The 14252-nt window shown below is 35.4% G+C and overlaps 2 protein-coding genes and 1 non-coding gene across 3 annotated transcripts; 2 read left to right on the forward strand and 1 right to left on the reverse strand.

Moving 5' to 3' along the window:
* The first annotated feature begins 90 nt into the window (after positions 1–90).
* Positions 91–10562, forward strand: LOC116298338 (uncharacterized). The gene is made up of 7 exons (XM_031706746.2): positions 91–598; positions 2710–2971; positions 4578–4870; positions 5486–5668; positions 5808–5977; positions 7482–7697; positions 9438–10562. Exons 1-7 carry the CDS (start codon positions 284–286, stop codon positions 9691–9693), a joined length of 1695 nt encoding a protein of 564 aa, XP_031562606.1. The 5' UTR covers positions 91–283; the 3' UTR covers positions 9694–10562.
* A 263-nt stretch (positions 10563–10825) lies between these two features.
* LOC116298340 (uncharacterized) lies at positions 10826–13986 on the forward strand. Its single transcript, XM_031706747.2, has 3 exons — positions 10826–11592; positions 12840–13073; positions 13522–13986. The coding sequence occupies exons 1-3, from the start codon at positions 11044–11046 to the stop codon at positions 13582–13584; spliced, it is 846 nt and encodes a 281-aa protein (XP_031562607.1). The 5' UTR covers positions 10826–11043; the 3' UTR covers positions 13585–13986.
* A 132-nt stretch (positions 13987–14118) lies between these two features.
* On the reverse strand, positions 14119–14190 carry Trnaq-uug (transfer RNA glutamine (anticodon UUG)). The gene has a single exon. It is a non-coding gene; the product is annotated as a tRNA-Gln (tRNA).
* Between the last annotated feature and the right edge of the window lie 62 nt (positions 14191–14252).

The following is a 14252-nucleotide window of genomic DNA, read 5'->3' on the forward strand; positions in this document are numbered from 1 at the left end:
GTGGTAATTATGTTTTATTAGCACAACCCGCTCAACATACAAAGAATTCTAAACACGCGCCGCCAACGCTGATTGGTCCAAACCATGTCATCCTGCAGGTAACGCATGCGTAGTGTGACGGGAAATGCACGTGTCAAAAGAATATAAAAACAACAAAGCTCAATTCTTGGCCTTAGAGATATTGAGTCATTAGCAAGGCAGGATTGATTTATCGTTTGCTATTTATCTAAACCTTTTAGCCCCAAAGGAGCAAATTCATTTGAGGCCGAACTCACAAAGGAATATGCTGGACTCGAGTTTAGGGCCTCCAAAGGCGAAAAAATTTGTAACAGAATGTTCAAACAGAAGAACTTTTTCACCCTTGTCTTTTACTCCGACACATAGACTACATGTTCCTTCTAATACAAGGATATTTCAACCCGACGAGATGGCTTCTAGTATTATTCAACCACCATCGTTACTGACTCATTTGAGTGAAGAAGTTCTTGTACTCATACTGGAATATCTAGACTTTAGGAGCCTTATAACGCTAAGCAAAACATGTCGGCTTTTCCATCGACTCTGCCTCTCGGATCTAATATGGCGTCATCGATGTAAGGTACGTAGATGATATTCTTAGCTTATTTCCAGGCGACCGATCTCCTTTGTGGTTCACATTAGAAGAAGGAATAGACTTTCTTTCATGTAACTCTAAGCTGACAAATTTTGGCTGTGGATTTCGAGCACAAAGCGTTCAAACATCGCGTTTCCGACTTAAGATGCCATGTGGCTCTGTTCCCCCACAAGCAATGGTCGTCATATTTTATGGATAACTCTCTAAATCCTTTGTATTTTGAACTGCTTAAGACCTAGCAGAAAGAAGATATAGTTCTTACAGGCGATAAGACTCCAGTTCTTCGACATTCTAAAGCGCCTGAGCACAAGGGAATCGGTCCCTCCCATCGCTACCATTTCTCGCACAGGAAGCAACCTCTAATTTATTATTCAAAATATCTAAGCTGCCAAGAAATTGGAGCTTTGTTTCTTTTTAGGCTTTTCTGTTTTGTTTCTTGTGTAAATAGATCTAAAGGACTTCAGCTTTAGGGTGCTGAAGGCAGCCAAACACTTCTGTCGATCTGATGTGAACAAGAGTCGTGTATACTCGTATCACAAAACAAGAAACTCATTTGCCGACTTGGGTATTTATATCCCACGGACATTTAAAAATTCGTTCAAAACAAGCGAAATAATGTTTATTCCTTAGAATATTTCCTATTATAGCAAAATTAAGATCGATTCCTGAAAATTAGAGCTTTCTAACGCAATTCGATCCAACAAATGGAATGTTTTGTTTTCGTTTGTTCGAACTAGTCACACAATACGGCCATACTGCATCGGAGGTATCTCAAATCGTGATAATGCGCAAAATCTTCCAAAACCTTCGGTACAAGAGTTTACCGTTCATAACTTTGAAAAAGCCATGAATAAATAAATCGATGCCATTTGAAGGCGGAATGTAGGCGATATTATCAGGGAGTTTGGGTTTTCTTTCACCCGGCCTTCCCAGCTGTTCCTATTAACCATTGAAAACATACTTCGTCACTTCCTACAATAACCCTCCCTTCATCTAAACTACTTTTATTACAAGAAGGAAATCAACTATTTCTGCTTATTGACAAGTTTTAGCCAATGCCTTGGGCTTTGCAAATTCGTTTGCTGATAGGGTTTGATTAAGGTTTTGTCACATGCAAATGTATGTTATCCTTGCATGGACACGAACATTTCATCCCAGGCGTTTCAGAAATCGCTTTAAAAATGTTTGAATGCCTCGTAATAAACTTGTACATCTCTCTACTAGAAGTCCATTTCCTAGATCTGAAGATCTTGGTTTCTAGAAACGTTTAAGTAGGACGTATAACTAGAGTTGAAATAGATTTTTTTATGATGCAGCTGTTTCACAATAGACTGTTCCCTTTGTAAGTTGTGGTGCTAAATTATGGCCAGTGGGAAAACTTTAAAATTGTGGCTTGTTATCATAACTATTTGGTTAGCAGAGTGAAATTCTAGAACGTATTCAGATAATTATTGGCCTGTGTATTACATGGCAGAACATGACCAAAAGCTAAAATTGTGAAGCTTCTATCTGCGTTTTTAGAGTATATAGATTGACTTTGAAATGACAAACATAAAGATCCCTCTACAGGGCACGTTTTATGAATGATACCAAAAACCCCTTGGTTCATAAGCACTGGACCATGGACCAAGGAATTTCTCTTTTGTTTCTGGTTTTTAATAAAAATTCAATAGGTCCCAATAGGGAGTACTTAACGAAATTTTAGTAAGAGCTGTTGATTGTTAAAGAGAAATTATAATTTCAGCTTGTTTTTGCACTCCAGACATGAATGTATGACATAAAATATCCATTTTGTGACAAGGTAGAATTTAAATTTAAATGGCTGAAACAGGCAACCTTGGAGACACAGATATCTAATGATAATATGATATTTATTTATTAAGTCTTTAGTCTAAAAGTCTGCAATGCCAAGCAAGCCAACAAACTGGACCCCATATTTATTGATAATTGCTTGTTGTGAAGGGCAGAACCCAAGAATCCCTCTCAAAAGTTACCTTGAGATGACTAAACTATATTTAGAATCCTATTACCATAAGAAACTGTCTAACCTGTTATTTCTTGTTATCCTAACCCTTATTTTTCTTTTTTGTTTACAGGTTGATTTTGGACTTTATGTCAAATGGGTAGAATATTCTTATTTATATCTATATGAAATGTTTTATAAAGCTGAAATTCTCAAGAACGATCACAACTTCTTCCGTCCTGTGAGTCAGCTTAAGACTTCAGTCATAGTTTGGTATCTACTTAGCTCTGAACCTCCATCACATAGTGTTAGCCATCTCACTCCTAGCCAAGCAAAGTCTATTTGGGGTCTGACAGATAAATGTCTGGAAACACATTATGAAGAATCCCAGCAAGGTAGGAGCTTAATAACTAACATTGTTGAGTATTCTTGCTTTCATTGCCACTTAGGCTTGAGTTAAAGAAGAACTTCAAGTGGAACAACTCCACTTTGATATGATGATATTTATAAAAGAAATGTGTTACTAATGTATAGCTGCATGATAAATTATTTCTGAGAAACTGGCAGCAGAACCTCAAATTTTGACAGAATGTAATAATGCCTGGCTATGGGCTGCCAAATATTATTATTGCAGAACTTAGCAGTAGTTTTCATATTAATTGGACTTTTCCTACAGTTGGAGTTGAGTCAATACTCAATTAAAGATAATTGGTATTAATAAAAAAAATAATATTAAAAATAATATTTAGATATCACCATGCATATATATGGGGTCTCCTTTTTTAGGGTAAGCCTGGGTGGTCTACAATGCTAAGGCATCAACCGCTCTCACCAATTCCAGACTTTGGTGCAAGGGGTCCGTGGTTCGAGCCCTGTATGCAGTGCCTAGTATGTGAGTTAAGTTATTGTTCGATAACTTGTTCTCTCCTATGCTACGGGTTTTTCACGGAATCCTTCAGTTTTCTTCTTTCCAAAAAAATTGTTAGATAACTCCTAACTTTATGGTTAATGTCTTTTTTACATATACCCTCTTCAAGAAAAGGGTATTAATTTCTTTACTCAGTAGGAACACACAAAGGTAGATGTTTGCCACAAAAAAAGATACATTATGCTATATTTAGACAATGTGCTTTCTAAGCTAGTAGGGCCAGTCAAACATATAAAATACATGTTAGTTTGCTGTACAAAATCTTATACATCCTGTCCAGGAAGATAGGCAAGATAACAATGTAATAGTTGATAGGTACCCAAGTGCATTCTAAAACGAAGATTGGTTTATCTCCATAGGAACAGTGCAGAAGACTAAGCATTTTGGGATGATTCATTTTCTTTTGTGAATCCTCTTCCAAATATGTTTACATACATCATACAAAGCTATAAAACTTATCATGGTTTTTATCAGTGCTTCTCATACTGATTAATAATTCACGAGGAAACCAGCCAATCAATGGGCTATTTTTTGGGACACATGAAGTTACTTGAAACCTGGTAAAGTTCTGTGAAAGGACTGAATAAATTTTACTCAAGTTCTGGATCAAAATTAATTCAGTTCAGGGACATATCTGTCCCTTAAGTCTTTCAATCCTAAACAAATCACCTCCTGAATTATTAGTGAGTATGAGAAGTCATTCTAAAGCCTCCAAATCGGACTGGACAGGATTTTAAGTCCTTGCAATTAGTTCCAGTCCGAGGCGCAGCCGAACTAATTGTGCAGACTTGAATTCCCGTCCAGTCCTCATTGTCTGCTTTGAAATATCACTTACAGCTTCACTTTGAGGAGACTGGTGTAAATCAAGATAAGACTTCAGATTTTATTGATTCCCTGAAGACTACCCTGAAAAAACCTATGGGCTGATCAAAGTCCAGGAATGTCTAACTAAGTTGCAGATGAGGTTTTATGGAGGGAGGAAAACTGGAGATAAACCTTTAAACAAAAAGAGAAATCTAACAAATTTTATTTCTCATGTGGTTTTTTTTTAATTATTATTTTTGTTTCATTAGACCACGATGACCACCAAGAAGCAGATTATCCTTCTAGTTACTATGAATGGAGAACATTGTACAAAATTTTTGTTAAAAAGCATGGGGGCATTATTCCCATGCAGAACTATGTCCTAAAGAGATGTCTTCGAAATAGACAAGCATTAGAAGAACACTACCAACTCTCTCTTCACTCCTCGCGACAGCAGAAATGGTATCAGTATCTAGAAGATAGAGAAATGGGCAATCACAAGGCACTGAAGGCCTTAACGGAACACATGCGACCTACTACTCACAATTACATGCTACATCAGGTACGTCCTAAAAGAAAGTTGATATTTGGAAAAATAGCATTATGATCTTCTGGGTTTAACAGGGTTTTCAAGCTGAAGGGGTTGTTGTTCAGATTGGGTGTTACGATGTGAGATATGTTGTGCCATAAGTGGCACTATACTTTAGACTTAATGGTTTGTCAAGGAATATATCCTTCTAATTGTAAATGAGTAATTGTAGAAGCTGATTTTGACAGATTTGCAAGATACATTTCAAGAAATAGAAAACGAAAAGGAACTCTTTAATTATAAAACTCGAGTGCCTTTAAGCTCAGCAGCAGTGATCAAGTTCTGGTTCAACAAGAGGTTTCATGTTTCCTTCAAAATACTTTGGAGATGAAATTTAGCTATGGATAGCCTTGAGGAAACCAGAACCACTTATTCAGCTCTTCAAATTAAAGCAATTGATATGTAATAGTCTACTTGATGTATACTTATTTTAGGTATGCTAAGAATGGTTTTACCATTGTCATGAAATGAATTTTGATCAATTAAATTTTTGGTGGAGAGATGGTGACTGATGGCGATTGGATTCACATTTTGATAACGTTTCCGAGATGCTTTGCGATTTCTAATCTGACATGGTTTTTACTTTAGATTACAACAAAGTATATAGATGGACGGCTAAAAGGAGGCTTCAAAACAGTCAAAGCCTATGCTGAGTTCTGTGGCTATTTCAAAAACTGGCTTGATGCTAAGAGTATCAAATTATGGCCTCCAAGACAGGGAGAAATGGTTGCACAGGACTATCGACACTGTCTGAAATATGTCAACAGAGAGGTGAGACACTTCTATTAAATTTTTTTGAATTGAAAATTACAATCTGACTGGAGTATGCAAAGGCATTAGCAAGAGCCATTATAAGGTTAAGGCAAATTACTCTGTTGCTAACTTGTTTCTCTTCTCTTGTATACTGTAGCTAGCGCCAATTGCTGAAGAGGTAGAGTTAACATTGACCCACTTTCTAAGCAAAGCAAAGCCTTATATTGAACGTCTTCATGAAGTATGGTTATGGCAGAATAGGAAAGACACTGCTTACAGGAAAGAGCATCGGCCATCAGCTGTTGTTAGAGAACACAGATACTGCAAGTAAGTAATCAATCATTTTTTTTAGCAATGGCCGTGATGTACAGTCTATACCTTTCCATAGCGTGGGGCCATTTTATGAGCTGCTGGTTTTATGCACTTTGCTGTAGGTTTTTTTTATGTAGGAAGAATGATGCTGGCATATTTTTGGTCAACCTTTAATGTCTTTTGTATAGCAACGTGAATGATAAGTTTTAATGTTGTTCAAGTACTCTTTTGTGATGTTCTGGTGTGAAAAGGTTTGTGGGTTTAAAAAAATGCGAGACATTGTTGTGAAGATTGGTGGAACAGTTTAGTAGAATACTTAGAATTCTTAATTGTCGGACTACAAAAAATGCACCCTGCAATGCAGAGAAGCAGGCCAGCAAAAACTTTTATTATTAGCTCTAATTGTGTTTTCCTTGAACTACGGCAAAAAGGCATTCGCGAAAGAATAACAAGTTCCTTCTTTAGGCTGAAAAATATGTCTTGTTTTTCTGAAGTTAACGAGACCGTGAAACAAGCAACGAATATAACCACTTGAAAATGACGTTCACTTCTAACTCTCTCACTAATCGTCGATAACGTGAAAAAATGTAGTTATCGGCACCACGAGGTTAGGGGTTGAACGTCACGACATCACGTAATCGCCCTCCCTAATGGTGGCACCATTCACCACCCTACTCTTGTTGTTTGGCAGATTATTTGTTTGATTCTCAATTAGCTCTGATATCACAAAAGAAGAATGACCATTCACTATATTGGTTTAATATACAAGGTGCCTCTCGATGCGATATCGGCAAGGATATTGACGGTCAACTTTCCTTGACGGTCTTTTGTATTGATAATGAGGTCCTTTTCGATGGTATTGGCTTCAATTGGTTTTAACTGCCAGTAAGTCTAGCTTGAAATTCTCTAAAAATTCTATTGGCTTTTAGTCCTATAATTCTATCTAAAAAAAGAAATGCGAAACGCCGATAGCTGCGAGTTGATCGGTCTTCACCGGTTTCCCTTGTCATAAGTCCCTTTCAGTATAAGTTTGCGAGACGAATGTCTGTGATTTTATAGTTGCCTCCAATAGTGAGCTAAAATGGGCCTTCCAAATACAGCACTTGGTGACGGAGGGGGAAAAAATATATAGAAAGAATATTGAACGTCGGAAGGTTCATTTTTCAGGTTCTTTAAGCCTGGGGCAGCTTTTGCAGCAAATGACTTGATCAGCAACCTCTTATCTTGTAAAAAAAACTTGTATTCATGACGAAAAAGGCAGTGTATGTTTTAATGTTATTTGCATTTAAGTTACCATTGGTTGGACGTTAATGTATCTTGCTTGATACGTTGCATCCATGTATGATTATCGTGTTGCGTGAGGTGGTTGTTGCCATGGTAAAGGAAGCTCCGTGATATTTGATTGTAGGACAAATTTCTTACTAATGAAGAGTTTATATCAAGGAAGTTAGGTTTTTACATTAGGTTGCCTAAAGGCATTTTTGAACTTGATATTTACTTGATTATGTTATTTTTGCAGAGAATTCCTTGAAAAAGGCAATTTGGAGTACTTTTCAAAGCTGAAACTATACTTCGAGCGGAAAGAGATCGTCGTCGCATGGTTTAAAGAGAACGGTTGGATGCACCCTCTTCTAGGTGACTACGTAGTACGGCCATTACGACCGGCTTGCATCTCATCGACAGAACTACCAAATCCTCACTATTCTACTGACTGCATTCAAAGTCTTGTAGAAAGGTAAGGTTGAAAATATGCTATACAATAAATACTCAGTGAACCTTTTTACTGCGGCCGCCCGAGATAGAACATGCTTGGCCGTATTAGGAGGGTTCTGTTGGGATAGAATATACTTTTATTTTACGACCTCATGGTTTGGATGGTTTGGGTTTTTATGTCGTCAATACGACCGGTAATGTTTATTGTAACATTTGCAGAGATGCCATATAGCCATTACGGCTGCAAATATAGTATAATTGAACACTTGTTCGTCGATTTTCGTTATTCGCCGTGAATTCAGGGTTTTTTGTTAGTCGCACCCCTTTTATTATTCGCACTGCCGGGAGCTGTCAATCATATAAATGACTGTATTAATGAGGTTTAACTGTATCTGCTAATGTCTGCACGGTGGTCTTGTAAAAAACGAATGGTCGTTTATCTTGTACGTCTCCCTCTGCCATAATCCACAGAGTGATGACTAAAAATTAACACTTGATCTTATCTGAACATCACTTTTGACGAGATAAGCTGATATCTGACTGTGGATGATCCAAGCAGGGCAAGACAAGATATGATAAACTTTCCATCGCGTCCTTGTCTTTCATTGTAGGCTATCTAATCGACTAAGATAAGCGGGCAGAAAACCAACATTGAAAAGCGACACAAAGGCCTATTTATCATGCTCTATCTGGTTTTGTCGGTAGCTTTCTAAACATCGCCCTTAAGAATCGTCTTAAGGAAAAATTTCTGGCCCCCTACAAAGATAGATACGAGGTAGCTATGAGTGAATGTAAGTAAAAAATGAAAGAAAAATAAAGAGAGAAAAGAATTGAGACGCCCAAAAAAACGGCCGAAGAACAGAATAGCTTAAATGTCTTTTCCGAAATTTGAAAAAGTACTTTGTTTTGAGATTCACTTACAATTCATAATAATAAAAGAATATGGAGATTGGAACAAAAGCGGACCATCTGCAGAAAATCATCCACTTCGTTAGAAAAACCATTTAGTTTAGTCGAAACAAAGGCAAACGGGTTGGGCCAAGAAAGCCGTTGAGTACCTGCACTTTACAATGATCCAATCAAAAACTATTGAACTCTTATTTTTAAAAGTTTCAAAGGCTAAGCGTATGAAGTGTGATTTTGGTTCAATGGACGTGTTTCTGAATCAAATTTACAGCTCATTTGCAAGTTTTTTAGTAGGATATGTGTCATTCGGCACGACTGGTTTGCTAGAGACGTTGCGGTGGCGGGCTTTTTGTTAGTCGAGAGGACTCGGAAAGGCGTGGCTGTCAAACACCCGGAACTCCAGTTCACAGCTCGTCTTTTGACTATCAACAATGTTTAAAAAAGTTGCTCCTCGTTCAATTTACCGTTTTAATTCTGTACGGACTGTAAACGGAACTAATATAACTCATGAAAAGTAGCGCTTTCCGCACTGTACTATATTTGACAATGCAACTATTTCAAAAACGTACTCGTCAGTCCGAAATCTAAAATGAGCGATCTGAAACTGAAAGGAGTTTTTGTGCTTTAATGTCGTTTTCTGGCTAAAGTACGAAAAATCACATTTCCAACTCAAATATAATGTCTCGTATTACAGTCTAAAAAGAAATTATGTTGTTCGGCTAGGAATATATTACGATTTGCAGCGTGCTACTTGGTCTCACCAACCGACAACGTTTATTAAAATAAGTGCATACGATTCATGCAAAAACATAGGAAGTTAAAAAGATATCTATACTGAATTGTACTTATTTTGTAGGTTTTTGGAAACAGGACTACGTTCAGATTTCAACAGAATCCGAAGAAAACTCGCCGACATGGCAGGAATTCAACTTCAAAATCTCGTTCGAAAATCTCGACAGTTACAAGAATCGATCCAACAAGACGTGATGAAGGAAGACTGTGTCTACGTTAGTGACTTTGAAGACCGGGGCTATATGAATAACTTCTTTGGTAGCACTTTTGATAGCTATAGTGATTTTGTATCAAGAAGAGAAGTAGTCATCTTAGATTAATGACTCTTTAGGAAATCAAAAAATATAGTTTATTTTTGAAGTGTATATGTGAAACCCACCGTGGTCAATATAGGTCTGTTGTGTTTGTAAAACTATGAATCTTGTTTAAATCAGTTAGTTTCAAGGGGTGATGTTCACCTCTTTATAAATATCAAATTATTGTATACACCAAGTATAGCTCTGATTTACAATTTCTCCTAATGGAGCGGCCCACGTCTATGATACATATTTGGATATCATCAAATTATATTTTTGGTTAATTTACAGACATATTCATTCTACCACGTTATTGCCAAACAATATAATAATGTTTCAGACAGCAGTTTTCTTCCAATTTTTAGTTTGGAATTAACCTGCACGCATTTTATTTATTATGTATAGTTATTGTAAATTTTTTCTATTCGAACGTGTAATTTTTTTGCCCATGTCTAATGGGCTGGACGTTTGTCTTCTTTCGTTGCTTTCACGTGTATATTGCAGTTTTTCATATTATAGTTTTGTAAAGTCAACAACTCTCCTGTGCTGTAGACGTGCTAGCTAAGTAAACTCAGAGTACTTGTTCTTATGGTGAAACCCAAACTCTCGTCAGGGCTGGAAATATTTTATATTACTCCACTAGAACGTTTGTAATTATTTGGAAAATTTATCAAAAATGAGAAGAAGATGGCGGCAGACGAAGCGCACAAAAAGCAATACAAAAGCTCCATACAAGAAAAAACAGAACTAAGTTTTGTATGGATTATTTTTACATTGAAACCAGTATTTTGAAAATATGGTAATATTTAAAGTGGTCAACCGGCAATCTTGGTGTCCACAAAAATGTAAAGAAATTTGCTAATTTATTATAAAATAAAAAAATAAATTTGAAATGATAGCGTCTGATTTGCACGCCACTGGTTTGCAGAAGGAGTTTATTGGTAGCGATTGATATTTACTTTTTCCAAGCTTCAAATCTATAAAGGAAGTACTGAAAAGGGAAGTACGAGGTGCGCCTTTTTAGTCCTCAGTACAAGTACAAGCTCGGCCTCCATTGTAATGGTTCATTTTTGGACAGTAATCCGACGACGATTTTTACTTCGGTGTCCCCGGAAATGCGCAAAGCCGTCGTAGCTAGAGGTTTGTAGACAGAACATAACCTGTATGGGAACCCTGTGGCAGCTTCACTTATGGAAACGAACGCGAATTCCTTTGTTATTTTTTTCGTCTTCCTTCCTTCGTATCCTATTTATTCTTACCAATACAGTGTTTCGAAAACTGATTCTGATAGATGAAACCTGCTCAATCATTTCTTTATCTTGCATAACAAATCTTTTTGTTCCTGACGTTTGACAAACGTTTCATTCAACAAAGATGGCGGCAAAACGAATGACAAGAAGAAACGACGAACACACTAGAAAGCAGTCTCATCAAGATTATATAGACTATTTAAAAAGCATTATACTGAAGTTTACGGAAGAGAGGGATTTAGAGAAAGACTATGCTAAAAAAGTTGTTAAAATTGACCCTTTTATCACTTTACCACCGGAAATTGTATTTCGCATTTTAAGATTTTTGCATTTGAATGAGATTTGTATTTCTCGTAGAGTTTCAAAAGCATGGAAAAGAACTATAGAAAACTACTTCCAACACATTCGGGTTTTAGATTGTGTTCCTTTTGAATCTGTACTAACCGCAGAAGGCTTAAAAGGAATCCTTACTTGCTTGAAAAATCTAAGAGAGCTTCACGCTGAAACTTGTTGGTTCAGCTTCACCGAAGAAAGTTTTTCACTTCTTAAAAACTGCCCAAAACTACGTTCTTTGAGTTCAAGTAAATGTAAGGGACTTACAGATAAAACTCTTAAACTTTTAGCTGCGCACTGTAAAGAACTTGAAGAACTTGATCTTAGCAGTTGCTTCCAGGTAAAATATCTTATTCCTTTATTTTATTTTAATTTTTTCTTTTTTTTTTTTCTTTTTTTTTTCCTTTCTTTCTATCTTTTCTTTTCTTTTTTTTTCTTTTTTTTCTTTTTTGTTGTAAAATTTTCATTTTAGTTTTACTTTTGTTTTTGGATGGAAGCTCATAATGCCAGCAGTCCCTAATAAGTAAAATAAGGAAATTTTATGAGCTTTTTCTAGGTGTCTAAATAGAGTAGGGTTTTATTCTTTAGAATATTTTATGCTCTATTCACTTCTTTAATGATGAATATTAGTCTTAAGAAGCAGGTGATCTCAAACACATTGTTGTGTTATCATTAGAAATTATTACCTGCCTACTCTACAAAGAACTGAGCCTCATGCATATACATAAAGCACTCTTCAAAGGAACAAATGCTGAGAACAGACCTTGATACTTTAAATAATTTTTTAGTATTTTTCTTCTTCCTGTAGTCACACCCTTCCATAATTCTGCTTCAATCACTTCATTAGAAAATTAGAAAACTTTTATAAATGTATATATCTTTTTTTGTTATGTGAAAGACAAAAAATCATCGTATCTAGTTCAATAAAACAGTCTTTTTTTTTCTTTGCCCAAATGGCACTTTGTCCAAACAAAAACAGACTATACTGAATTTAATTGTTTGCCAAGAAATATTAAAAACAATTGATCACAGTTAACAAAAAGGCTTTAGTTTGTATTACTATGAACATGTCAGATGCTATCAATTTTCAAACCACTGAATGGATAAAGCTGAAGTGGTTGGAAGAGCAGATACTAAATGAGAGTCAAAACAGTGTTTCCTAGGTAGTGTTTTAGAGCCATAAAAATTTACTTTCAAATCCAAAGAAATAAGTAAATTCTAACTTTTTATTTTTGTTTTTAAACGTTTTTATCCACAGGGAACCCAAGTTTAGTATTTAATGGTTTTCATTTTAGACTAAAAGAAAAATGGAAATACTAATAGATGTCTCATGCTCTTCTATAGAGTTCTAAAGAATATGAGAGCATAATAAACATTAAACAATAGCATTTTCTAGCTAATTTATGTCTAAGGATTTCATTGGATATAATTTCAAGAAAGCTCAATGACATGCCTTGTTGAATTAATTCACTGACATCTTTATTTTTTCAAATACTCTATATATTTCTATTCTATATCTTTTATTTATTTATTTATTTTATTATTATTATTATTATTTGCTAAGAATAGATCTTTTTAATTTTGTAGATTTCAGATGAGGGTTTAGTCCCATTAACTGAAAACTGCCCAAAACTCAAAGAAGTATGTGTAAGTAGCTGTTATGGTATCACTGATACAAGTGTTGAGGCACTGGCTGTAAACTGCCCATTTCTGCAAGACCTAGACATTAGCTGGTGTTATAAAGTGACTGATCAAAGCTTGAGTCTTTTTCTAAATCCAGAAAAGAAAATAAAGTCACTGAGAATTAAAGACTGTAGCAGAGTAAGTAAAAAATTCTATAACATTCATTGCCTTACTTAATACTAGACTAGTAAGTAATGGTGTTCTCAGACCTTTTTTATATTTATCATTTAAGTACTAAGTAGTATAACTTTGTGCAATGTCTCTTGATCCCACACATTACTTTTTATGCATTTCTAACTTTTTTTAAATAAAAAAAGTCATAAGGATATAGTAATGTTAAAGCAAATTATCTTTACCACTTTCAAGTAGAAGCATATTGGTCTTACCTTTCAAAGAACTTCCCCACCTATTGGAAATGCCCCACATCCCCTTCCCCCCAGATTTTGTTTTGGTATAGACTGTCATTTTCTGAATTACTTTATTCCAGAAAATGAAGTATTAATGTCAAGTCACACCCTCAGGGTTTAATTTGAAGCAAAAAACCTTTTCTATATCTAACTGTACATCAAATGGATTTATTTTCCAGGTGACACAGGAAATGATAACACATCTTGTTGAGAAAGGGATTAGTGTAAATTGCTTTTTCTGAGAGGGTTGCATCTATAAGGATCAAATTGGAAAAGTGTTGGACCTATCTATATATGCTGAATGCATAATATCTACTTGAAAAAAATATATACTAAGGCTGGCTTGGCCTAAAATCTTTTGTTACTATCATAAGTTTTCTTTACATATCAAAAATGAATATGAAAAATTACATACAATAAATGGTACAGAACTTTTAAGAAAGTTGAAAGAAACTTTAAAAATATTGTATAGAAATAGAAAATGTTTTTACAAACTTAATCTGTAATCATCTCCATAAAAGGTAATGTTTTATTTAATTTCTGAAAGAATCTTTATTTTTTAGCCAATATGTTATATGAGGATGTGCATGAAAATATATTGTACATAACAAATGTAAAATATTATGAATAAACTTGAAAGTCAATGATGCTCTAAATTGTGATGTTTTTGCTCTTTAGAAGGGGGCAATAAGGAAACCCCTACCAAGCATTGTATGTTAAAAGTTTCGCAAAATGAAGAAAACAGAAAATGAAATGAGAAAGAAAAAATCTGCTCGAGGTCCCACCGAGACTTGAACTCGGATCGCTGGATTCAAAGTCCAGAGTGCTAACCATTACACCATGGGACCGTTGGCATGTTAAGAAGGTTAACTTTAACATATATAAAACTCATCACGTAACGATCCCTATC

Source organism: Actinia tenebrosa, unplaced genomic scaffold, assembly GCF_029948245.1.
Source record: "Actinia tenebrosa isolate PJP-AT-01 unplaced genomic scaffold, QUT_ActTen_1.0 PGA_scaffold4__44_contigs__length_22323623, whole genome shotgun sequence".
Taxonomy (NCBI): Eukaryota; Metazoa; Cnidaria; class Anthozoa; order Actiniaria; family Actiniidae; genus Actinia; species Actinia tenebrosa.

Excerpts from the sequence above, each read along its gene's own strand:
- LOC116298338 (XM_031706746.2), top strand. The coding sequence starts at position 284 with ATGCTGGACTCGAGTTTAGGGCCTCCAAAGGCGAAAAAATTTGTAACA. Across the intron at positions 2,972-4,577 it reads TTATGAAGAATCCCAGCAAG|ACCACGATGACCACCAAGAA; the intron begins GTAGGAGCTTAA and ends TTGTTTCATTAG. Across the intron at positions 5,978-7,481 it reads AGAGAACACAGATACTGCAA|AGAATTCCTTGAAAAAGGCA; the intron begins GTAAGTAATCAA and ends TTATTTTTGCAG.
- LOC116298340 (XM_031706747.2), top strand. The coding sequence starts at position 11,044 with ATGGCGGCAAAACGAATGACAAGAAGAAACGACGAACACACTAGAAAG. Across the intron at positions 11,593-12,839 it reads ATCTTAGCAGTTGCTTCCAG|ATTTCAGATGAGGGTTTAGT; the intron begins GTAAAATATCTT and ends TTAATTTTGTAG. Across the intron at positions 13,074-13,521 it reads GAATTAAAGACTGTAGCAGA|GTGACACAGGAAATGATAAC; the intron begins GTAAGTAAAAAA and ends TTTATTTTCCAG.